The 24,945-nt window shown below is 44.1% G+C and overlaps 1 protein-coding gene across 2 annotated transcripts in view; it reads left to right on the forward strand.

The window, feature by feature from the left end:
• The window catches only part of POLD2 (DNA polymerase delta 2, accessory subunit), a 49,600-nt gene that overhangs the window by 20,599 nt on the left and 4,056 nt on the right, over nt 1-24,945 (forward strand). For both annotated transcript variants that reach the window (XM_077469687.1, XM_077469686.1), the window contains 9 exons: nt 1,544-1,772; nt 4,073-4,194; nt 13,616-13,739; nt 15,207-15,321; nt 20,181-20,379; nt 21,712-21,792; nt 22,106-22,263; nt 22,344-22,471; nt 24,540-24,641. In XM_077469687.1, the coding sequence (XP_077325813.1) occupies nt 1,553-1,772; nt 4,073-4,194; nt 13,616-13,739; nt 15,207-15,321; nt 20,181-20,379; nt 21,712-21,792; nt 22,106-22,263; nt 22,344-22,471; nt 24,540-24,641 (1,249 nt within the window). In that variant the 5' untranslated portion in view covers nt 1,544-1,552. The remainder of the gene's footprint in view (nt 1-1,543; nt 1,773-4,072; nt 4,195-13,615; nt 13,740-15,206; nt 15,322-20,180; nt 20,380-21,711; nt 21,793-22,105; nt 22,264-22,343; nt 22,472-24,539; nt 24,642-24,945) is intronic.

Here is a 24,945-nt window from a genome sequence, read left to right on the forward strand (position 1 = left end):
TAAAGTTGACACTGGGCCTATGCATAACCGTATACAGTTTTGAAAAAGAGATGGCTGTTCTCTCATCATTCCCACCCCTATCGGGCTCTGACTGTGAGAGCAATGAGAGTGCCACCGTTCAAATCTGGTCAGGAAGAATTTCTGTCTGTTGTGTTTATCATTACCAGATCCAAGGGCTATGAATTATAACCCATCTTATTGGTAATCAGTTTAGTAAAGTTGTGAACAAAAAAGGGAAATAGTTCTGCAAAACCAATGGCTATCTGAAGTTTGGGATGGGGAATAAGGGGCAGTAGGAAGGTATATGGGGGGGGGGGAGAAGGAGAAGAGAAAAAAAAAGGGGGGGTTCAGGTAGGCCAGTAAGGCCCGTATGTGCATCCCCTAGGTCAAGCTATAGGTTATCGCGTAATGTTTTGTATTCTGCAGACTCTTGGAAGTGTAACCAACATGCCCAGACTTTGGTAAACTTGGGTGAAATATCGTGGAGTTGATGGACAATTTCTTTCATCTCCTTTATTCGATCTACTCGTCGTGACCAATCGCTCACACTAGGCGGCGTGTTTTGTTTCCACCTAGCGGGAATGCACATTTTGGCTGCATTTATCAAGTGTATTACCAGGGATTTCCTATAGTGACTTTAAGGCATGGATAATTATAGTTTTAAATACAGCAGGAGGACCTGCAAGTCCCCTGTTTTTTTGCTTCTGTATAGTTTTATCCAAAAATGTATTAATTTTGCATTCTTAAAGTGACATTTAAAGGAAAGATTTTCTTTTAAATAACAAACATGTCATACTTACCTGATCAGTGCACAGTGATTTTGCACAGAGCAGCTTTTCTTGGGTTAACCGCCGATGCTCCTGGACCCTCCCTCCCGCCGAGAGTGCCCATAGCAAGCCGCTTACTATGGGGGCTCGCGAGCCATTGCTCCATGTGTCCATTCACACATGAAGTGCGACTTGGCCCCACCCTCACACTCTCTGCATTGGCTCACTGGCTGTGATTGACAGTAGCAGGAGCTTGCTGTCTTGGCCAGTGAGGAAGAAGAGACCCAGGAGAGCCACTGCTCTTGTGCACATTGCACAGAGCAGCCCCCCCCTTCTGCCATTTGTGCCCATAGCAAGCAGCTTACTATGGAGTCACCAGAGCAGGTTCACTCCCGGGCCACTGCTCTGTGTGTTGATTCACACATGGAGAGTGGCTTGGCCTCGCCCCCACTCACTCAGCAATGGCTCACAGTCTGTAATTGACAGTAACGGGAGCTTGCAGTCTCAGCCAATGAGGAGGAGGAGACCCGGGAGAGCCACTGCTGTTGTACACATCGCTGGTTCGAGATGGGCTCAGGTAAGTATTTGCAGGGCTGGGGGCACTGTTGCACACAGAAGGTTTTTTACCTTCATGAATAGAATGCATGTAAAAACCTTCAGTCTTTAGAACCCCTTTAAGTATGGCAGTGGTCTTCTCTTACAGCAAATTGTTTCAGGAAACATGTTTAAGATGTGTGCTAATATTGTTGTTTCCTGTTATGCTTTTTACTTTGCAGGTTGTCACCATGTTCACAGATATATCAGTTGGGCAGGGCCCTGGCCTTCTGACTCCACCATCTGAGGTCTCTGCTACCTTCACAAGAGTCTCCAATGCTCACTATGCCAACCAATCGGAAATCTATCGCTTGGGAGAACGCAGCTTCGCTCGCCAATATGCCCACATCTATGCTACAAGACTGTTACAGATGAGGCCACTCCTGGTAGAACGTGCTAAGAAGAAATGGGGTGAGCTCGCTGAAATAAACTTTTATTACACAAGACTGGGGTGTAGGTTACCTGAATAATAAGGGATATCTAAACCCAAGAAAATAAGGTTAGATATTGCAGCTTACCAGCCCTTCAGTGTGGTAAGCTGCATTAGTATTAATTTTTTTAGGCATTTTTTTTTTTATTTTCACCTTGAGATCTTGCTTAGTAACACAATTCCTGTCCTAGGGATAGCTAGATAGCTAGAACCTTGTCTTGCAAGTCGCCCTATCTGGTTATCCATAAGGATAAGGTGGTGTTGCGTCCGCAACCTTCTTTTCTGCCGAAGGTGGTTTCGACGTTTCACATCAATGAAGACATTGTGTTAACATCTCTGTGCTCTAAACCGACACACCCTAAGGAGGTGGCCTTTCATTCCCTGGACGTGGTCCGGGCTCTAAGGGTATATTTGTCTGCCACGGCTCCCTTTCGGAAGTCGGACTCTGTTTGTTTCGGTAGCTGGTCCTAAAAAAGGTTGGCCACCCTTTCCAGGTGGATCAGACAGATTGTGGTACAGGCCTACGCCTTAAAGGGGCAGGTGGCCCCCATTCCTGTCACGGCCCATTCCACCACGGCAAATGGAACCGCTTGGGCTTTCCGACATCAAGTGTCAGTCGCTCAAGTGTGTAAGGCGGCGACTTGGTCGCCCGTTCACGCTTTTACCAAATTCTACAAAGTGGATGTAAGCACATCGTCTGATGCCTGCTTTGGCAGCAAAGTTTTTCTTTCCTCCGTTTTACAAAATAGTTACTTTTGAGTATTAATGCACTGTTGCATTTGTTGACCGCAAGTTCTGATGCAGTTAGTTAAGATGGTGAGTCCCCTGTTAGGGAGCACTGTTGGTTGTGGGTGAAGTTTTATGCTGTTCCCACGCCTCCATATGACACTGCTTGGGGACATCCCTATGGTCAAGATTAATGGAGCTGTGTCAGTCAGTGAACGATAGAGAAAATAGGATTTTTGTACTCCCTGTAAAATCCTTTTCTCTGATGGCAAGGGCTGGTTCTGGATTGGTTTGTCTACAGGTAAAGTTAGCTGTCAGAGCTGTCATAGATTGCAGTTTTAAACGATCATGGCTTGTTGTAGATTGAAATGGACTTTTATTTATTTAATAGTTATAAAAACAAAAGGGAATACGAGCGCACAGGCTCATGGTGCAATAATGTCTTTTTATTAGATATAAAGGTGTAAAATTGATGCTCACAAGTGAAGGTGAATCAACAGTGTCAAACAGTTTCTCCAATAGAGAACCTTAACGAAGGACACATCCGTGCTTCGGAGTGGATGAGAAAACCGCTAGATGGATGGATGGGCTGGCTCCACAGACACAGGCTCATCAAGCAGCTGCCGTCAAGCCGCGAGCGAGCCGCTCACTGACTGAAGACACAGCTGGTCAGGAGAGGGCTGTGAGGTGCCTACAACACTTGTCCCAGGGAAAGCAGAGGACATGCGGAGGGCGTGGCCTCCTTCCTCAGGGATCTGAGGGAGGCCACGCGTTATCCTGCCAACTACAGCATCCTCTGACGGTTGGCTCCATCAGAGCTCTCCCTGGGACAAGTATTGAAGGCGCCCCTCCGAGATGCAAGGAGTATGGTGCTGGCCAGATTTCTTCACATTAAAGTGGTTGTAAACCCTTACAAACCACTTTGACCTACAGGTAAGCCTAGATTAAGGCTTACCTGTAGGTCCAAGAAATATCTCCTAAACCTATATGGTTTAGGAGATATATGCCCGAAAACAGGCACCGCTGTCTACGGCGCATGCGCTGTAGACAGCGGCGCGCAGGCGCACTGAGCGCGGCATTCTCAACGACGGAGCTGGCACGCGTGTCGGCTCCCGTGCGCATGCGCGGGAGTGACGTCATCACGGCTTCGCCGAATGACAGCGGCGGAGCTGCGAGACCCCACCAAGAAGATGGATGCGGCGGACTACAGGGGACAGCGGCGACTTCGCTGGCTCCTGTGTCAGGTAAGTGACACATAATGGACTACTATGCGATGCATAGTAGTCCATTATGCTTTGCCTTTGCAGGGAATGAAAGAGGAAGTAAACTCCTCAGGGTTTACTTCCTCTTTAAGGGATTCCCTGGTCAGTGTGTTATCACTTTAGATTGAACATTTCTAGCACAAAGACTATTTTGTTTTATTGTTCATAAATTACAAAATTAATTGAAATGGTAATGGACATTAAACCACTATTTATTTACACACAGTCTTATTTCTTGTTTCGAGCTATAACCCAGTGCTGTGTAGTAACTCTGCATCTTTCTTCGCTTACAGGTGATGACATAACTGTGCGAAAGTTGTGTGAGCTGCAGGGAGCAGAGAGATGCTGTGTGGTGGGGACACTGTTCAAATCTATGGAACTCCAGCCATCAATTCTAAGGGAGATCAGTGAAGAGGTACAAGCTTTTTCCTACTACATACAATGATGTTATATAGGCGGAAGGGCCATATATACAAAAAAAAAACAACACACAGGAGGGTGAAATCACCTTGTGCATTACCATATAGACCAATTAATTGAAGCCACCAAGACAAATGGATACTCCCAAGTGGATAAAACTTGCGTACTTCAGCTGAGCCTGTGACCAAACGATTGGATGACTGATGTGTTTCAGGAGACAAATCTTCTTAGAGCTAAAACAGCTCTGAGGAAGGGGGCCTATAATGCATGGGGTATTTGCGCCTTCCTGTGTGTTTTTTGCAGTTTATTGCAGATTTCTCAGTCTGAGGAGAGCTGCACCCCAAAGAATCGTGTATTAAAGAAAACAATATAGCAAAACAACCACTTCCCTAATATTGAGTGCCTGCCACCATGTGTCCCCACACTTAATAAGATAGGTAACAAAAAAAATGCGGCGCTACTCCAAACGTTTAAATATAAGTGACCATAAAGTGCTGATGCAAATCTCCCTACAAGTGTTTAAATAGGGTTTCCAAATGAACTTAAAGTATTCGTGTAATTAAACAAGGAGAATGTGTGCTAGAACAAAAAGTGAATAGCACTCCTTGTGAAAAATAAATTATACACCCCCTTGGGAATGTATAAACGCTAAAAAGTCATCTGTGTGGTATATACATGTAGCGGATGACATTTGGGACCAAATGTCACACACTTTGTAAATTTAGTTTTTGCCTCAGGACCTTACAGTACTGAGGGTTAATTGTGTAGGTGATCCTTAACACCAGTCTGGCCAGGCCATGATTGATGTTCTGCCTGGTCATGTGAATGGTGAGGTGCACATGACAGGCGAGAACCAGGCTTGGTTGGATGTTTAGGTATGGCCCTCTCGGAGCCAATCAGCGGGAGTGCCGGACCAGCTGAGGACTCTGGGAGGGGGGGGGGTACTTAAGCAGGTGTGGGTCACGTGTTCGGAGTTCCGGAGTTGTTTGAGAGACCCGTGTGGTCTGTTCTGGTTCCAGGACCGGGGTATCCCCATGGGGGGTCCCGGTCACGGGGTGTTTGAAATCCTGCAATATGTTCCTGTCAGTGGCCCCTGTTAGACCCGACTGGTCTGGGGTAGGGATCCACCTGTTCCCGAGTCTCAGAACCTGCTGGTCCGAGGCGCTGTAACTGAGGGAGGATTCAGAGTGTCCGGGTGTGCTCTCAGCTTGGAGAGGCACCACAGCTCGTGCAAGTGATCGGGGGAGGACTCTTCGGAGGAGGGCCGACAAGTGGCATCCTGAGAAGTGCCTGGTTACTGAGTTGGGAAGGACATTGACGAGTCCACACTTTTCCAGTACCTCCAAGGAAGCGGGAAACGTTACAGGTACAGTCGAAAAAAGGTTCCTGTTTATCTTCGTTTGATTGTTCAAGTTTGAGTCAACGTGCTGACTGTCACGACCTCTGGCTAGAGGTCTGTTCAGCCTTGAAGTACCCAGCTGCGAGTGGCTACTCTCTGGGTGGAAATAGAGACTGTGTTAAACCTGCAGTTCGAGGTACCTGAGTTCTTCCCCCGTGCCCTCTGTTCCCAAATAGAATGTGTTTTGTGAGAGTTCTGCTGCAAAATAAAACCTTTTGAAAGGACTTCGTCTGTGTACAAGTCATTGGGTATCAACCCTGGGAACCCCTAGACGCGGAGGAGCAGGCCAAGAGAAGGTAACTGGTAAGCCCATTCAGTCAAGGCCGCCCCTGCAACGGGTTATGGCCGCTACATACAATAATGGTGTCACCTTCTACAGATGCTGAAAGATAACCTAAATATAGAACTATCCCCTGAAATGCAACAATTTGCAGAAAAATGTGAAATGACACTAATGAGGTCACCCTCTTGAATACTGGAACTAGCCATAAAATACGACTGACTCTGGATAAAGTCACATGATGAAACGTGTCTGGGCGGAGCTAATGACATCATCACATTACCAGAAGTGACATCATCCACGATTAAGGAGTGAATGTGTAGCGAATGTTTTATGCTCTTTAAGTAGCCAGAGTCAACCTGTGTATGCTTTTATCTGTATGAACCATTATGTACACACCCAAATGTGAGTGTATTTTTAGTGGGAGATTTGAATCAGCACTTTATGGTCACTTATTTATGTGTTTGGAATAGCACTGCATTGTTGAAGAAGACCCCTGGATTTAGCGCTGGAATGTTTTTGTAGAATTTATTTATATACAGTATGTGTGTGTGTGTGTGTGTGTGTGTGTAAATATGTCACAAAAGTGAGTACACCCCTCACATTTTAGTAAATGTTTTTTTATATGTTTTCATGTGACAACACTGAAGAAATGACAGTTTGCTACAATGTAAAGTGTACAGCTTGTATAACGGGGTAAATTTTCTGTCCACTCAAAATAACTCGACACACAGCCATTAATGTCCAAACCTTTGGCAACAAAAGTGAGTACACCCCTAAGTGAAAATGTCCAAATTGGGCCCAATTAGCCATTTTCCCTCCTTGGTGTCATGTGCCTCGTTAGTATTACAAGGTCTCAGGTTTGAAAGCAGGTGTATCAAATTTGATGTTATCGCTCTCACTCTCTCATCCTGGTCACTTTGAGTTCAACATGGCACCTCATGGCAAAGAACTCTCTGAGGATCTGAAAAAAAAGAATTGTTGCTCTACATAAAGATGGCCTAGGCTATAAGAAGAGCTCAACGTCCTATCCAGAAGTTGTCTTTTGGAAATAGACGTATCAATGCTGCCAGCATTGCTACAGAGGTTGAAGGGGTGGAGGGTCAGCCCGTCAGTACTCACACCATACGCCACACACTGCATCAAATTGGTCTGCATGGCTGAAGGAAGGAAGCCTCTTTTAAAGATGATGCACAAGAAAGCCCACAAACAGTTTGCTGAAGACAAGCAGACTAAGGACAGGGATTACTGGAACCATGGCCTGTGGTCCGATGAGACCAAGATAAACTTATTTTGGTTCAGATGGTGTCAAGCATGTGTGGCAGCGGCCAAGTGAGGAGTACAAAGACAAGTGTGTCTTGCCTAACAGTCAAGCATGGTGGTGGGAGTGTCATGGTCTGGGGCTGCATGAGTGCTGCCGGCACTGGGGAGCTACAGTTCATTGAGAACCATGAATGCCAACATGTACTGTGACATACTGAAGCAGAGCATGATCCCCTTCCTTCGGAGACTGAGCCGCAGAGCATTATTCCAACATAACGACCCCAAACACACCTTCAAGATGACCACTGCCTTGCTAAAGAAGCTGAGAGTAAAGGTAATGGACTGGCCAAGCATGTCTCCAGACCTAAACCCTATTGAGCATCTGTGGGGCATTTCCAAACAGAAGGTGGAGGAGCGCAAGCTCTCTAACATCCACCAGCTCCGTGGTGTCGTCATGGAGGAGTGGAGGAGGACTCCAGTGGCAACCTGTGAAGCTCTGGTGAACTCCATGCCCAAGAGGGTTAAGGCAGTGCTGGAAAATAATGGTGGCCACACAAAATATTGACACTTTGGGCCCAATTTGGACATTTTCACTTAGGGGTGTACTCACTTTTGTTGCCAGCGGTTTGGACATTAATGGCTGAGTTATTTTGAGGGGACAGCAGATTTACACGGTTATACAAGTTGTCCACTCACATTGCAGCAAAGTGTAATTTCTTCAGTGTTGTCACATGAAAAGATATAATGTCCGATTGGCCCCTAACCTGTCCACCTTTGGGAGATCCATTAAAACTCACTTATTCAGGGAAGCCTATCCCATACCCACCTAACAACTGTCCCCGAGCCACCCCCATCAAATCATTCCTCGCATCTATTACCTTTTGTACCACCACCCCCTCCCTTTAGAATGTAAGCTCTACGAGCGGGGCCCTCCTGTCCCTTCTGTATTGAACTGTAATGTAATTGTGCTGTCCCCCATCTACATTATAAAGCGCTGCGTAAACTGTTGGTCTGTTGGAGCTATATGAAATATATATATATATATATATATATATATATATATATATATATATATATATATATATATAATGAGAGAGAATATACACACACACACAATATACAGTACATCCAATGTACAGAATTTGACTGGCCACTTCTTTGTTTATTGAAGGTCATAATGCTATCCTCTGATATGCACTAAACTGTGGTTATATAGAGAATGTATTGTGCAGGACGGCCACCCCAACATTGGGCCAGATGTCTGAAAATACTAAGACACTTTAACCACTTTCATTTTGCTGGTCAATGACCAGAGGTCTTTTTACAATTTGGCACTGCGCTGCTTTAACTGGTAATTGCGCGGTCATGCAATGTTGTACCCAAACAAAATTTGTGTCCTTTTCTTCCCACAAATAGAGCTTTCTTTTGATGGTATTTGATTGCCTCTGCGATTTTTATTTTTTGCGATATAAATGTAAAAAGACCGCAAATTTTGAAAAAAAATGATATTTTCTACTTTTTGTTATTAGAAAAATCCAATAAACTCAATTTTAGTCATACATTTAGGCCAAAATGTATTCAGCCACATGTCTTTGGTAAAAAAAAAAGTCAATAACTGTATATTTATTGGTTTGCGCAAAAGTTGTCACATCTACAAACTAAGGTACGTTTTCTGGAATTTACGCAGCTTTTAGTTTACCACTGCCTATCTCATTTCTTGAGGTGCTAAAATGGCAGGGCAGTACAAACCCCCCCAAATGACCCCATTTTGGAAAGTAGACCCCCTAAGGAAATTGATAAGTGGCATGTTGAGCCCATTGAATATTTTATTTTTTTGCCTCAAGCGATTGAATAATGACAAAAAAAAACTTTTTTTTTTTACACAAAGTTGTCACTAAATGAAAACCAAGCACCGCCTTCAGGCTTTCTAAGGGCGTCAATTTTTGATTTCACTTCTCACTACCTATTACAGTTTTGAAGGCCATAAAATGCCAAGATGGCACAAAACCCCCACAAATGACCCCATTTTAGAAAGTAGACACCCCAAGCTATTTGCTGAGAGGCATGTTGAGTCCGTGGAATATTTTATATTTTGCCACAAGTTGCGGGAAAATTACAAACTTTTTTTTTTTTTTTTTCACAAAGTTGTCACTAAATGATATATTGCTCACGCATGCCATGGGCATATGTGAAATGACACCCCAAAATAAATTCTGCTGCTTCTCCTGAGTACGGGGATACCACATATGTGGGACTTTTTGGGAGCCTAGCCGCGTACGGGGCCCCGAAAACCAAGCACCGCCTTCAGGCTTTCTAAGGGCGTTACAGTTTTGAAGGCCATAAAATGCCAAGATGGCACAAACCCCCCCCAAATGACCCAATTTTGGAAAGTAGACACCCCTAAATTTAGGGGTACACTAGTGAGACTAGGTAATAAATGGCGGGTGCCCTGAAACTATAAAAAATAACTAACCAACCAGCGTCACCTGTAACAGTTATATGGTGATCACTGGTGAAAGGGTTAACTAGGGGGCAATCAGGGGGCTTTATGCGGTAGTATATGGGGGTCCCTGGCGCTATAAAAAGCTGCGGCGAACCTAAATACCTACCTGCCTAACTAGCGTCACCTGTGACACTAATACAGCGATCAGAAAAATGATCGCTTATTAGGCTGGGTTCACACTGGAGCGATGCGGGAACGCCACGAATCCGCGGCGGGTTCCCGCATCGCATGCCTCCCGGCGGCAGTTCACACTGCCCTATGTGAACTGCTGGGAGTGTCAGTGAAATGTTAATGACACCCCCAGATCAGTTCGCATATTGCAGTGCGATCTGCAAACTCGGATCGCATGGTGTGAACACCCATGCGATCCGATTCTGCTGCGGACCAAAAAAAGGGTCCCGTGCGAATTTGTGGCGGGTGCGACACGAATTCAGCCATACTATCTGTATGGCTGAACTCGAATCGCACAGAGATCGGATGTGATTTGCACTGCAGTGCGGTGCGAATCACATTCGTTCTCATAAACCGCTGCAATGTGAACCCAGCCTTAGTGACACTGGCGACGGGGGGTGATCACGGGGTTAAACCTTTATTGGGGGGGTTAGGGGGGTACATTAGAACTAAAGGGGGCTAACCCTAACTGCCCTAACAGTTATTACAGTCACAAATGACACCAATGCAAAAAAAAATAAAAAATGACATTGGTGTCACTGTGACTGGGGGGCAGGGGTAATTGGGGGGGTGATCGGGGGGGTGTGAGTGTGCCTGGCATGTTCTACTGTGTAGTGTCGTGTTGGTGCAACTCACCGATCCTCTCTCCTCGGTGTGGGAACGAAAAATACCGACACGGAGGAGAGATTACATCACTTCCTCTCCTGTGTTTACATTACAGGAGAGGAAGTGATGTCACGGAGCATTTTCATTCGTCGGGAGCGATCGCGAGGGGGTGGCCATGAATGAATGGCCGCCCCCTCATCCCGGATCGCTCCCGAACGAATACCGACCGCCGCAGGCACCGGGGGGGGGCCCGATCGGGCCCCCCACCCGCGGGAAGGCAGGGACGTACAGGTACGCCCATATGCCTGCCCGTGCCATTCTGTCGACGTACATCGTCGTGCGGCGGTCGGCAAGTGGTTAACACTGAGGCGGTTTTAGGCACTTTAGCGCTGGAAATAGCCTCTGCTAAGCGCCTGAAAACTGCCTCCCATTGATTCCAGTGTGACTTTTCACACTGGGGCAGTGCGCTTGCGGGGCAATCTGAAAAGTCCTGCAAGCAGCATCTTTGGGGTGGGTTGGGAGTGATGAATGTAGCACTCTCAAAACACTCTGCCCATTGGAGTGAATTAATTTTTAACTTTTTTTTGGGGGGGGGGGGGGAGGGAGTTAAAGCGCTCCCCATTCAGATGACTAAAATACAACTAAAACGAAAATGGCATTTTAGGCCGGGTTCACACTGGTATGACACGACTGTTGCACAACTGTCATCCTCCTTTGCCCTGTGACATTGGTCTTACTTCGGTCCTACTTCCATCCGACTTGAATGAATAAGATAGGATTTTGCTCCGAGAGAGATAGTCCAATGCTGCATCTGTCCCCTGATGCCTGTCCTCTGAGAACCGAGCAATCGAACACTGGCGATCACTCGGTTTTCAGAGCTCCGTGAACAGAGACCTGGTGATTGTCAGTCACAGCTCTCTGCTCCCTCCTCGCACATTGGAACGCTGGTCTCTGGAGGGGGTGGCCAGCTCAGGCTCTCAGTTGCTCTCTGAGAGGCTGAGCCAGGTGTCAGTCCAGGGATCTGACGATCCCGACTCCATGGTCGTGATGACGCGGTGCCTGGACTGACAGCAGTGATGTCAGCAGGGAGCTGACTTTAGCCCGCACTTTGCTGAAAATGGGTCACTGGAGTGCAAAATGAATTGAGTACAGCTAAACAAGCTTTGGCTGCACTTCTCCTTTTAAAGGATTCACCTTTACAATAAAAATAAGAGGGGCCAGTACCTCTATAACATGTTACACCCTGAACATGGATGTAACATGTTACAAAAGGTAAACTTATCCTTTAAGCAGTTTATGGCTAGCTTTAGGCTGCCTTTGTTTTTATCGTTTTCATGCAATTCCTTTATTTTCCAGAGGATGTCAGTCACATTTCTCTGACTGTACAGCAGATAATGTTCCAAGTTCTTAATAAAAAGCATATACTTTGTCTCTGTTACTATTTGTAGAAGTAACTAGACATTCCTGTGGAGTAGTTAGAATATTTTATTTGATTTAGCTCTGAAAACACATGCATTTTTTTTCCTTCTATATAGTCATGAGTGGTGCCGATTCGTATTAGGTTTTTTTTTTTTTTGTTGTTTTGCAGGACTTAAAAACACACAAATGATTTCTATCTATAGCAAAATAAGCTATTTCTTATACTTTATTCAGGCATTTTGATGCACAATTGCAGACCATCACTCAAGAACATGCGCTATTACCTCTATTTGTGCAGTATATAAGGTGATTGTATTAATGCACTTGCAACAGCTTTTGGCGCATTTCCCTGCTGCTAAGGTCCAACTAGTTGGATATATAAAAAGACACAAAATTATAACAAGGTCAATATGTGCCTTTTTACTGTGCCAAGATCATTCTTTCCAGTTTTTCATCACTTTGGGAAGGTCTCATACTGTATTCACATTAACCCTTTTGATCGCTCAGGCAGAAGGACAGAGCCATAAAAAATATCACTGCGCTAAGACCCCTTTCACACCACACCGCCCATTGCGTCGGCGGTAAAACGCCGCTATTTTTAGCGGCGGATTTGCTGCACATTTCGGCCGCTAGCGGGGTGCTTTTACCCCCCCGCTAGCGGCTGCGAAAGGGTTAAACCCGCCGGCAATACACCGCAATAGCGGCGTTTTGCCGGCGGTATTACAGTGCTGCCCCATTGATTTCAATGGGGAGCAGCGGTGGAGGAGCGGTAAACACACCGCTCCTTCACCGCTCCAAAGAAGCTGCTGGCAGGACTTTTTTCTGACGTCCTGCCAGCGCACCGCTGTAGTGTGAAAGCCCGCAGGCTTTCGCACTACACACAATGGTGCAGCTTGTTTAGGGCGGATTGCAGGCGCTATTTCTAACGCTATATTTCTAACACAATGATGTCAGCTGATGTGACGTAATTGGCGAGAAGTCCCGCTTCTACACATTTTATCACTGGACATCATTAGGAAGCAACTTCCACATTGCATACATTTTGATTAGGTGTTTTGTGTCCTATCCATACATTGTAAATTTTGAAGACTGATACTTTTGAAAAAACTAAAATCTTTATTGGTGATGCTCAGACCTATCTTAGCACATCATGCATTTTTCATTCTATGTAACCTGTTCATATGTAAATCCATGTGTTGCCATATAGTTGCTGATGTTTTCCTCATTCGGTATATGGATGATCATGGGTTTTCTGTTTTTCTGACCATTGCAGACATTACTATCATGTATTTATAAACCTCCAAAGTACAGCACAAGTAAATAATAATTTCATCGTACTGTGCCAAATTACCAAAATACTATATTCATCAAAATGTCAACAATACATAAAATGTGAATAATCACTAGATTTATTATATACAGTATAAATAATCAATACAAAACTCACAAACACAGTCCACAATCTTCTTTATAAATGGTGTGTTCTTATTGTGATTACTATCATGTAAGTAGTGGTCTAATGTCTTTTATCACCGTCATAACAGTGGCCAGGTACCTTAGGGACAGATTAGGCAGAATTTATTGAACTTATGTTTTTGGACATCGAAATGATACCACATACAAATTCACAGAGCCAGAATCCTGGGGACGTTTAACCACCGGGACCCTGCACTGTGGATGGCAATACCTTTTGTGTCTCCATGCTATGGACATGATGTGTGGATTTACTGATGACTGTCTGGTTATTATAACAGAATCCCTTTTCATCTTTGCAGCACAATCTTCTGCCTCAGCCACCCAGACTGAAATATATCAGTGACACAGATGAGCTTATCCTGGAGGATGAACTTCAGAGGATTAGGCTGGAGGGGGCCACAGATGTAAAGAAGTTTGTGACAGGTAGGTATCGATCATCAGTAGAGTTTTAAAGGAAATCCCTCCTTTTAACCCTTTTTCTGCTTTTGTGTTATTTAAAGTTCAACAGTAAGCTAAATATATTATTTTAATTATCCGCTGACTTCTTATATGGCTTATGTGCCTTGGCAAATTTGGGGGGGGTTGTGCGTGAGGAAGCTGGAGATTGAGTGCTAGGGCTGTCAGTGGCCTTGGAGGGAGCTCTCCAGTCTGGGGGGGGGGGTTAACCTTTGGCCTGGGCTCGGGTGCGGATGGGACCCCCTGAGAACACGTGGAGGTATCCTGGACTGGAGGCACAGGAGCTAAGAGAGGACAGCAGGAGAGAGCACTGCCAGGCAAGTCTCCAGGGAGGAATAACAGGTCGCAGTCAGGAGGGCTGGTGAGTGATGCACAGTCAGGAGAACTGGGGAGGCAAGCCTGAAAGGACTGGGAGAGAGCAGTCTAGGATGGGTGCAGAACCAGAAGAGTGGACTGTGGAAATATGGGCAAGAGAGAGAGGCAGCTGCAACCATGAGGGCTGGCAGGGCCTGAAGAGGTGGTGCTGGGAGCAGTAGCCACGTGTAGAACAACTAGCACCAAGGACTAGTATATTTTTGCTACATCATATGTGTCCTAGGTTCCTACCCACAAAGGGAACTTGCAAGGCCTGACTGAGCCAGTGTCAGGCTTAAACCTGTGCTAGTTGATCCTGAAAGTACAAGCAAGTGATTTGCTGGAGGTGTTGAGGAGTAATAGTCTGCAAGCAAGTGTTGTGCTGGAGTGTATATATAAAGAGAGTGCATATAGTTGGTCCCATGTAAATATTCTGCAATTCAGTGGGCATCCCATATTCCCTTATCCCATCCAAGTTAATTCCCCTCAATAAAAAAACAAAACAAAGTGCGTGGACTGTTTTTTCTCTAAAGAGGGACTGGAAATCATGTACCGGGCTGAGCAGGGTGGCAGGTGGACTACAATACTCAGAAGCCCTTACAGGGTTACCTCTGCAACATTATATCGCTGAATTTATGAAACATATTAAAGGCTAAGTTCACATTAAATAAATAACTACACATTTTCTTGCAGGTAAAAAAAAAGGGAGTATTTATTTCTAAGGAGCCTGCAGAGCATCAGCAGACACTCAGGATAGCTGTCTGCCCGTACTTCTGATATGGGCAGGGAGTTACCAGAGAACAGGAAAATCAATGAACTATGAGGACACTCACCAGCGCCCTTGCAGTTCTTTGAGAACTACAAGCAATCAGCCATATTGGCAGACTGTACTTGTAGTCTATTTATTCACAAGAAACTGAATAAATTACGTGGGCATGTCGGTGGTTTGGCAAGAAACAAGGCACTTCCTTCTGTCTGAGGGCAGATTATTTTATTGTCTGGATTTTCCTCATTGTCCACAGATTGTATAATCGCAATAATTACTGTCATTAAATATCCTCTCCCTGAACCCCCCCTCAGGTGCTGTTATCGCAGTCCTTGGTTCGGAGGATGATGCTGGGAAGTTTGCAGTGGAAGACTTCTGCCTGGCGTCCCTCCCCCCACAGTCTCCTCTGCCAGAACTGGGTGAGGACAGGTATGTCCCCTACCGCTATTATTCACGCATCATGTGATTTACTTGGAGCCCTAGGGCGATCGTTGTGCATGTCTGGCAGGCTGCTGTCTCCTGTTTCACAGTTTATGCTGACACATGCAAGTTTCACAGAAATGTACTTTAAGGAAGCCATATCTGCTTTCCTAAGCACCAGAAACCACAGTAGTTCTGTAGCCAGAGCTGGGCATGTGGAATGTGTTGTAGCGACTCATCGCCTGATTTCTCTTACTTTTCCTTAACCCCATCTCTAAAGTTCTCAGCATTTTTTTGGGATTCTAGTGCTCTGCCATTCTTTTGCTTCAGTCACCATCCACTTTTATTAATGATCCGGTGCTGGGGTAACGGCTGAGGTGGTTCTGATGTAGCCGTACCAAATATCAGATTTCATTTTCTTTCATTTGTTGGAGTTTTTTTTTAACTTGTAATGAGTAAGGAAAGTTTAGTGGGTAGAGTTAAAGTGGAGTTCCAGGCTTATTAAAAGTCAGCAGCTACAAAAAGTGTAGTTGCTGACTTTTAATAAACAGACACTTACCTGTTCCACGGTCCAGAGATGCGGCCGAACGGGGTGTCACTCCTCTCCTGCCTCCATTGCCGCACTGGGCCATGATAGCTTTCAGCTTCATGGCTGAGCACGCACGGCGCACGCGCGAGTCGCGTTGCACTCTCTGAGTGGATAGGCGATCTCCTGGGACCTGTCGCGTGTCCCAGGAGATCGCCTATCCACTCAGGGAGCGCAACGCGACTCGCGCGTGCGCCGTGCATGCTCAGCCGTGAAGCCGAAAGCTGTCATGGCCCAGTGCCCAGAGTGGCAATGGAGGAACCGGCGGAGAGGAGTGACACCCCGTTCAGGAGATCGCCTAGAGGGAGGGGCCGCCTAAGGCGAAAGGAGGAGTCGACTGGGCAGAAGGAGGAAGTGAGACAGGAAGTCGTACCCCCCCCCCCCAAAAAATGACATGCCAAATGTGGCATGTAAGAGGGCGAGGAGTGCTTAAAGTGGAAGTTCCATTTTTGGGTGGAACTCTGCTTTAATATGGCTTGATGCTTCAATGCCTCCTCAGCACGTTGGATTTTGGGGTTGGTGTGATGGAAAGGAGGGAGGGTAGACACAAACAAAAATAATAATAAAAAAATCTTGTAGTAGCCCTCAGAGGCCCCCCCTCTCCATTCAAAACATTAGCTGGTTTTCCACTTAGCCATCTCCTGTCATGCTTGCTTCTTCTCCTGAAATTAATGGCTTACTACCAGCAGGCAAAAAACCTTTCTGATTAGTAAAAGATTGTACTGGGCTTGAACACCGGCTGCCACATATGAGTACAGCATGCTCTCTCAACGCTCCTAGCACAGTGACCACCAGCTCCCAGTCATACGATCGAGAGCCAGTGGGGTGTCCTTCCGATCATGTAATCACTGAGACAGCCAACTACAGTGATCACATGACTGGGATGCCCATATAATGCCTTTGATTTAAAAAATAAAACTTTTAAAGGGATTTCCTCCCTATCAGCTGGAAATGTATAATCATAACCACTATTGTTTTCTAATAATTTAGGGATCTTAAAAAAATTCCTTTTCTTTGGGAAACCATTGAATGTGGCATTGCTGTTCAGTATGGGTTTTATGTAAATATGGCTGAACAATTTTTTAATTATTTTTTTCCTGCTTATTTTGAATGGCTGCTATTTGTTACAGAAATATACCAGCTGTCATATTGTGACTCCAACCAACATCCCTTCTGTCAAACTTTTAGCAACTAATGTCATGGTGGCAAATGATTATCACACCGTTGATATCCATAACTATGTCCATACAGATATTGCCGCCAACAAAATTAGTACTTGTTTATGTGTAGGAGCCTGCAGGATTTTAATGTCATCAAATGGGCAGAGAATGTTGAGTTAAGCTTTAAGAATAAACACAAATTTTGACGTGTCTTGAATTTTTTGGATTTCTGCCTAATTTTATGAAGGAATAAACTCGTGCTCATTCTGGGAAAGCACAAAGAGTCTTTTCATGAGGGATTTGCAAATGAGCAGTTGTGTAATGGAACACACATGTATGGTTTGCTCAGATATGATGTTCGGTGACCAGGACCGCAGGCTCTGATCTGTCACAGTGATCGTGTGAGAGGCTGACGCTCTGCGACATTCTAGGCCTCAGTGCTTGGACGTATTATTAAACCTTTTATGTATGTATTATCAAACCTCTTTATATAACTACATTTAAATTCCCACTTCACTGTTCGTACATGGGTACAGTATATTTGATATCCATGCATAAATATAACTGTATGTGTGCGCAAACATACTTATACATACACACAAACCCATATGTTCTGACTTTTGTATTAGTATATGTCTGGTGTCCTGGCCCAGATTTCTACTATACAGGGTTACTCCAGACTCTGACACGTGGCAAGTGTCTCCATTCCCTGAGCAGCACTTTACACCCCTTGTGGAGATGGACTCTCAGGCACAACTGAAATATTGCCTGATCTTTTACTTGCCGGAGCTCTGAGATACTCCCTTTTCTTTGTCTTTTACTTTTTATTAAAGCTGAACTCCAGGCAGATTTAAGACACAAATGAATGCAACTCCGTGTTTATTAGTACATTATTAACCTCTTGGCTCAGGCCATATGCATATATGCGGCCACTCGGTGGGTGGCCCTTAACGCTGAGCGGAGCGCAGATATGTGGCCCAGTTAAAACAACGTGTCATGCTGAGAGCGCACGCCCTGCCATTGGATCTATTTATAATAAAGTAGTACTAAAGGCTGAAACTTTTTTGCATGGATATAATCATTTTTAATATAATGCACAATACTGGTAAACCTTTACTTTAAATGTAATTCTAGTGCCTTAAAAATGCATTTAATCAGCCTCCATCTTCTCTGGGTTCAGATGCTGATCTTCCCTACACAGAGCCCTTAAATTGATGTTAGACATTGGAATTAATTAAAAAAAAAATTGCAAACATGTCATACTTACCTGCTGTGTGCAATGGTTTTGAACAGAGCAGCCTCGGTCCTCCTCTTCTGAGATCCCCGCTGGCACTCCTGGCTCCTCATGTCTTCAGAGTGCTCCCCATAGCAAGCAGCTTCAGATGTCTCCCTCCTTCCCTCCGCTGTCGTCCTTCCTCTTTCCGTGTCCTCTGGTCCCTGTCGTCCTCCAGATCTTCCTTTGCGCCCCAGATCTCTCAGTATGGAGAGTGGAGGAGCCAGTAAATATGTCGTTGATCACTGACAACGTCCACTCCCACCCCCCCCCCAAAAAAGAGAGCATCGTAGAAAAAAAACAAACAAAATATATATAAATTATAAAAAATAAATAAATAAAATACAATTAAAAAAACGACTGACACAGTGCAAGCCTCATGAGTGCCACCTATCAGTGCTGTATATTAGTGCCACTGTCACATGACATAAAAAAAAGTATCGTAATCGGTATCGGCGAGTACTTAAAAAGTATCAGTACTTATACTCGGTCTTAAAAAAGTAGTGGTATCGGTGCAACCCTACTTAAAACACATGCATAATGAAGATACACCTGAAATGAACATTTGGTGAAAATCACATTTAGGCTGGGTTCACGCTAGTGCGATCCCAGACATCGTATGAAATTTGCGCATCACATGGGATGTCTGTGTGATGCAAATTTAGCCTTACAAACTATGGTTGAAATTGCATCGCATTCGCACCTAAATGTTCCTCGATGGAATCGGATCACAAGGTTGTTTATACCCATGTGATCTGATTCCTGTCCATTTTTTTTTTTTTTTTTTTACAGTTCCAATTGCGAACCGATTTGGGGGTGTCGGTAACCGCCTACCGATCAGAAGATTTGGCTGCTTAATGACAAGGCCATTTGTTGCGATTTTTGCACTGTGTCACTTTAACTGACAATTGCGTGGTAATGCGACAAAACAAAATTGACTGCTTTTTTTCCCACAAATAGAGCTTTCTTTTGGATGTATTTGATCACCTCTGCATTTTTATATATTTTTTTTGTTTTCGTTTTTTTGCGCTGTAAACAAAGAGCAACAATTTAAAAAAAATATATATATTTTTTTTTACTTTTTGCTATAATAAATCTCTCCAAAAATGTTTTTAAACAAATTAGTTCATCAGTTTAGGCCAATATATATTCTTTTACATTTTTTTGGTAAAAAAATTGCAATAAGCTTATATTGATTGGTTTGCGCAAAAGTTATAGCGTCTACAAATTGTGGGAAAGATTTATGGCATTTTAATATTTTTTTTTTCCTAGTAATGCGATTTTTAATGATACTGCGACATTGCGGCAGACAGATCAGACACTTATTTGACACATTTTTGGGACATTTATACAGTGATCAGAGCTATAAAAATGCACTGATTACTGTGTAAATGTCACTGGCAGGGAACGTACGGTGATTTGCGGGAACGTGCCACTTTGCCAACATATATCGATGTGAGCCGGTCAGCAAAGTGGTTCATTTTACATTGACACCCACAGCGGTTCGCAGAGAGCAGTGTGAACTGCCTGCGGGTGAGATGTGATGTGGTAACCCGCACAGCAATCATGCTGGTTGCCGCATCGCACAAGTGTTAACCAAGGCTTACTGCTCTATAAATATGCCCTATAGTATGTCTTTTTACAGTAAAAAGTCTCCCTGTTCACAAATTTGTCATTTCTAAGTAAATTTCTACTTGGCGTATGAACAAGCTCCTATCGATAGGCATACATCTTGGCACAGGTTTGAATTATGCAAATATTGCCATTGTCCATTATCTTCAGATTAAGTTTGTCATTGAGTTTTCTCTGTAATTTGATAGACTGTTCCTTCTTGGCCTCTTTTCTGCAGGTATGTGCTGCTGACATCTGGCTTGGGACTAGGTGGAGCCAGCGGGGATAGCTTGTTGGGGTTACAGCTGCTCTTAGACTTGGTGACTGGACAGGCTGGAGCAGAGGAGGAGCAGGGCTGTGCTGCAAGGATATCCCGTGTCATACTGGCTGGTAATCTGCTCAGTGAGAACACACAGAGCAAAGACTACTTGAACAAGGTACCTAATGATGGGAGTTGTGATTAAAAAAATATTATTTAGGTATTTTAATAGCTCTGACAATTTACGCAGATCTTTACATATTGTACATTCACATCAGTCCCTGCCCTCAAGGAGCTTACAATCATATGGTCCCTACCACATATGCATACACATGCTAGGGCTGATTTAGACAGGAGACAGTTAACCTTCCAGCATGTCTTTGGATTGTGGTAGCAAACAGGAGTACCGGGGGAAACCCTTGAAGCATGTAAACATTTAAAGTCTGTGCAGGTAGTGTCCTGGTTGGAACACATATAAAATTCTTTTTTTTTTTTATAAATCCTATAAGTCTTTCCATAAGTATTTTAAAAGTATAAATACACCATTCCATCTGGTTCACAGGGAACTAGTAAAAATAGCTGATTTTTATAGTAAACTCTTGAAATAACCTGCACAACAGTACCCAGTCTTGGAGAGGAAGGGACAGCACTCTAAGCTACTACTTTACACCATGCTGTTAAAGGAGAAGTATGGGTTTGTAAAAAAAAAAGAAAAAAACATCCATACTCGCCTCTATGCTGTAGCTGCTGTCACATGTCGGCCTAAGCCCAAGAACTGAGAGAACTGAGCAGTCACATGACCACTGATTGCTCTGTTCTCAGTCTGCTTGGAATGGGCAGCTGGGAATGCTAGCCACTGTTCTCCACTCTGCATCTCGAGCACTCACTGGAGCACAGGGCAGGGGGCGGGTGCTGCTTAGAGGGGGAGCCAGCTGTCAAACATCCAGCTGGGGCGATCCCAGCAATATTGCCTGCTATCAGCTGACTCTAGGTCACGGTAGTGCAAAAGTGACCCGCGAGAGAGAGATATATAGCTGAAATAGCTTTGGCCATACTTCTCTTTTAAGCAATTGTTTAAACTTGCTTATAGAGGAGAAAAAAACAGAATGATGGTCTCATTTGTGTGCTTTCTCTCAATAACAGCCATAAATGGTGCAATTTGTTTTCCTGCAACCATGGGTTTTAGTAAATAACCCCCACCATTCAGTTTAAGTTAATAATCCCCAGTGATTATTGATAGTGGCAGTAGCTGCCGGCATTATTCGCATGAAAAAATCCGACAGGCTTTTTCAAGGTTTGATCAATCAACTTGGGTACAATCAGCCTGCCCATACATGGTTTGCATCTTGTCCGGACCCCGCTGAACCGGCCGGGATTCGAACAGTCTGTGGCCAGCTTCAGACAGGAGTTCCTGGATCACAGATTGGCTAAATAAGAGTATAAGTTGTTTGAAAGGTAAAACAGTTTATGTATATTTATTTCAGCTGCATATTTTGCTGTCTTTATTTAGGCCAAATATCTCAGTAAGAAGACTCAAGCAGCCAGTGTGGATGCTGTGAAGATGCTTGATGAGATCCTTCTTCAGCTCAGTGTAAGCTGCTTTATATTGACTTTGCTGCATTTTGTGTTTGAATGCTAGGTTCTGTCTGCGATAAAAGTTATGACCAATTAAAAAAATAAAAAGTTGTGGAATGAAAGTGTGTGCACTTTCAAAATCCTGTCATGTGCAGGAGACTCTCTTTTGAATTACCCTGCACATGATTGCTTGTTTGGTTTTTCTACTGGATATAAAAATCGTAAAAGGCCACTCCACTTCAGTCACTTCACACCTTAGTAAATTGGTTGTATAGTGTTAGAATTGTCTGTCCCCTGAGTAATCTTGACCAATTCTTTCCTGTCTGCAGGGCTCTGTGTTTGTAGATGTCATGCCAGGAGCCTATGATCCAACAAACTATGTCCTGCCTCAGCAGCCCCTCCACCGATGTATGTTTCCTCAGGCTTCTCCATACTCTACCCTTCAGCTGGTAACCAACCCATACGAGGCAGACATTGATGGAGTCAGGTATTCCTTCTTACCTTTTCTATATGGGATAGACTAAATACACCTCACAGAATGTGGAATGTGACCACCTATCTCCACAGGTTTCTGGGTTCCTCTGGACAGAACATTACTGACATATTTAAGTACTGCAGTATGCAGGATTACCTGGAGATCCTGGAGTGGACGTTACAAGTAGGGCATATGTGTCCCACTGCCCCAGACACACTAGGTAAGAGTGCACTATCTTTGTAATGCTATCTACTGAGCACACACTACTGTCACCTTACAAATAGGAACCAAATATGTGCATTGGTTAGTAAATTTATTAATTTACTGTATATACTCTGTTACTTGCTGCAGTGTTCCAGTTGGCGAATTTAGGGGCCTGTGTCAGCTGGCTTTAGGTTTGTGTTGATGGAATGAGTATGAAACGCTACTGAGATCATTCAGAATTCATGACAGGTGCATTCTGACCTGTATTTGACCAACGTCAAGTGGGATTTGCATTCCCATAGACTCGTATTGGAATACAAAACGCACTTGAAGCAAACAAAAGCCCATTGATCCAGGTCCTTCTGATTTCTGAATTTTCTGCATGGTGGGTGCTTAGCATTGTAATCATTAGATTGCCCTTTTTACAGTCCTTTTTCATAATATGTTTTCACATCGTCATCTAGAAGTCTAAACTAGTCACGTTTGGGGCGTATTCACACATGTTGCCAGGGGAAGGGGGCAGTGGTCCTAAAGGCTCAAAGTTTTTTACTAGGAGCTCTCCCTCCTCATTGGCTGAGACAATGGCTCCCACTGCTTTCAATCTAAGCCAGTAAACCAATGAAGACAGAGAGGGGGCAGGGCTGAGCCATGGCTCTGTGTGTGAATGGACACACAGAGCAGCAACTCAGGAGTGAGCCTGCTCGGGTACCCCTATAGCACGCTATTTGCTCTGGGGGCACTTGGCAGAAGGCACGGGCCAGGAGCGCCGGCAGGGGACCCAAGAAGAGGAGGATCAGGGCTTCTCTGTGCAAAACCACTGCACAGAGCAGGTGAGTATGACAGGCAGGTAAGTATTAAACAAAAGAAAAATTGTCTCTAATATCACTATAATCTGCAGAGGCAGCTATACAATTTTGTACACATACCTTGGCCAAAAAGCAAAAATTATATCCAATCACATTTGGCAAGCAGTACTGCCACTGAACACCCACCTGCATCCCTGTGCATGTGGTTGTTGCATGGTGGTACATGCTTTTCAGGATTAAAACAGGTGGTGAGAAGACCACATATCGCCTCCCAACCGTTTGTCAAATACCCTCTGGAAAGTGATCCAGCACATGTTGCTTTTCAGAGGGGCTGCAAGGGCTGTCACCGGTGTAAATGAATACATACACATTTATCTTTTTAAAGGCGCTGCAGGTACAGAAAAGTATTGATTGATCCTGAAAGCTATCCACTGAACTTCTAAATTCCGAGTGCTCTGCTTATTTGCTGCACTAAAATTCATTCAAAATTGATATGGGAATGAGATGTGGCGAACTGGACAGGACTGACAACACTGTTTAGGATTTCACTGTGTTGTCAACTCAAGCAGGAAGTTAGGTGCTCACTGGTTTTCTGGCTGATCAACTTTTTTTTAATTGAGAAATATAAACTTGTAAAAATGTACATTTTTATTGCAGAAAGGTAGTGATTTATGTTTTTGCCCTGGGCTAAACATCAAAGGATTGAGTTAACCCCTTGCCGCCGAGCGTATGCAGATGTGCGTACTCGGCTTGGGAATGGGAAGTATTAGTTCAATATGCACTAATATCTGGGGGAATTATCTTTTAAGAATTTTCAATACTGATATTTTCTTGAGGGTTTTAAATCTGTTTTTAATGGGTATTTACTATAATAATGGAAATCCCTTCTTAATTTAGTGTCATTCTATGTTGTAACATAAAGGAGTCATTAAGCCAGATTCTGTGCCCCAGCACAGATAATATTGTTACTAGGGATGCACTGATACCCGTTTTTTAAGGTTCAAGTCACTATGACAAGCCTGGGTTCACAACGGAACGGATTTAGACAGGAGTCGCAACACATTGCTGTTTAAGTAACCTGTGATTCTTTGCAGTGGGATTTGAGCCCATTAATTTTGCATAGGCTCACACAAAAGTATCGGTTTTAGGTACTAATACTCTTGCAAATGCTTAGTATTGGCATAACCATAATTGTTACAGTATAATTTCAGGTTCTATAAAACAATATACATTGTAATTCACACAGGATGGCAACATGACATTTCTCCTTTCCTGCAGGTTGTTACCCCTTTCACGCATCGGACCCTTTTATCCTACGTGTCTGCCCCCATGTGTATTTCTGTGGAAGTGCTCCCAAGTTCAGCTGTAAAGAGGTTGAAGGTAAGTAGTTTGCCACAGATGTCTAATATACTTTTCAAAGCTGCTTTTCAAGTCTCTGACCATCTCCTGTATATTTTTTTTAAAATAAGTTTCTGTTTTCGGGCCTAGTGTATTTCTCATTTTCGTTATCGGTTTCAGCACCAAAAAACCCATTCGGTGCACCCCTAATTTTGTGAGTAATGGGACTGGAAAGGGATGGTAAATTACAAGATCTCTTCACTGCCGGAAGTAGAGTGCTTGATGTAGTGTAGGGGTTGTTAGAAATTAATGAAATATACAGGACAAAGCCAAGAATGTAATACAC

Source organism: Lithobates pipiens, unplaced genomic scaffold (genome assembly GCF_037356315.1).
Source record: "Lithobates pipiens isolate NorthernLeopardFrog02 unplaced genomic scaffold, aLitPip1_a1.2 Scaffold_8, whole genome shotgun sequence".
NCBI lineage: Eukaryota > Metazoa > Chordata > Amphibia > Anura > Ranidae > Lithobates > Lithobates pipiens.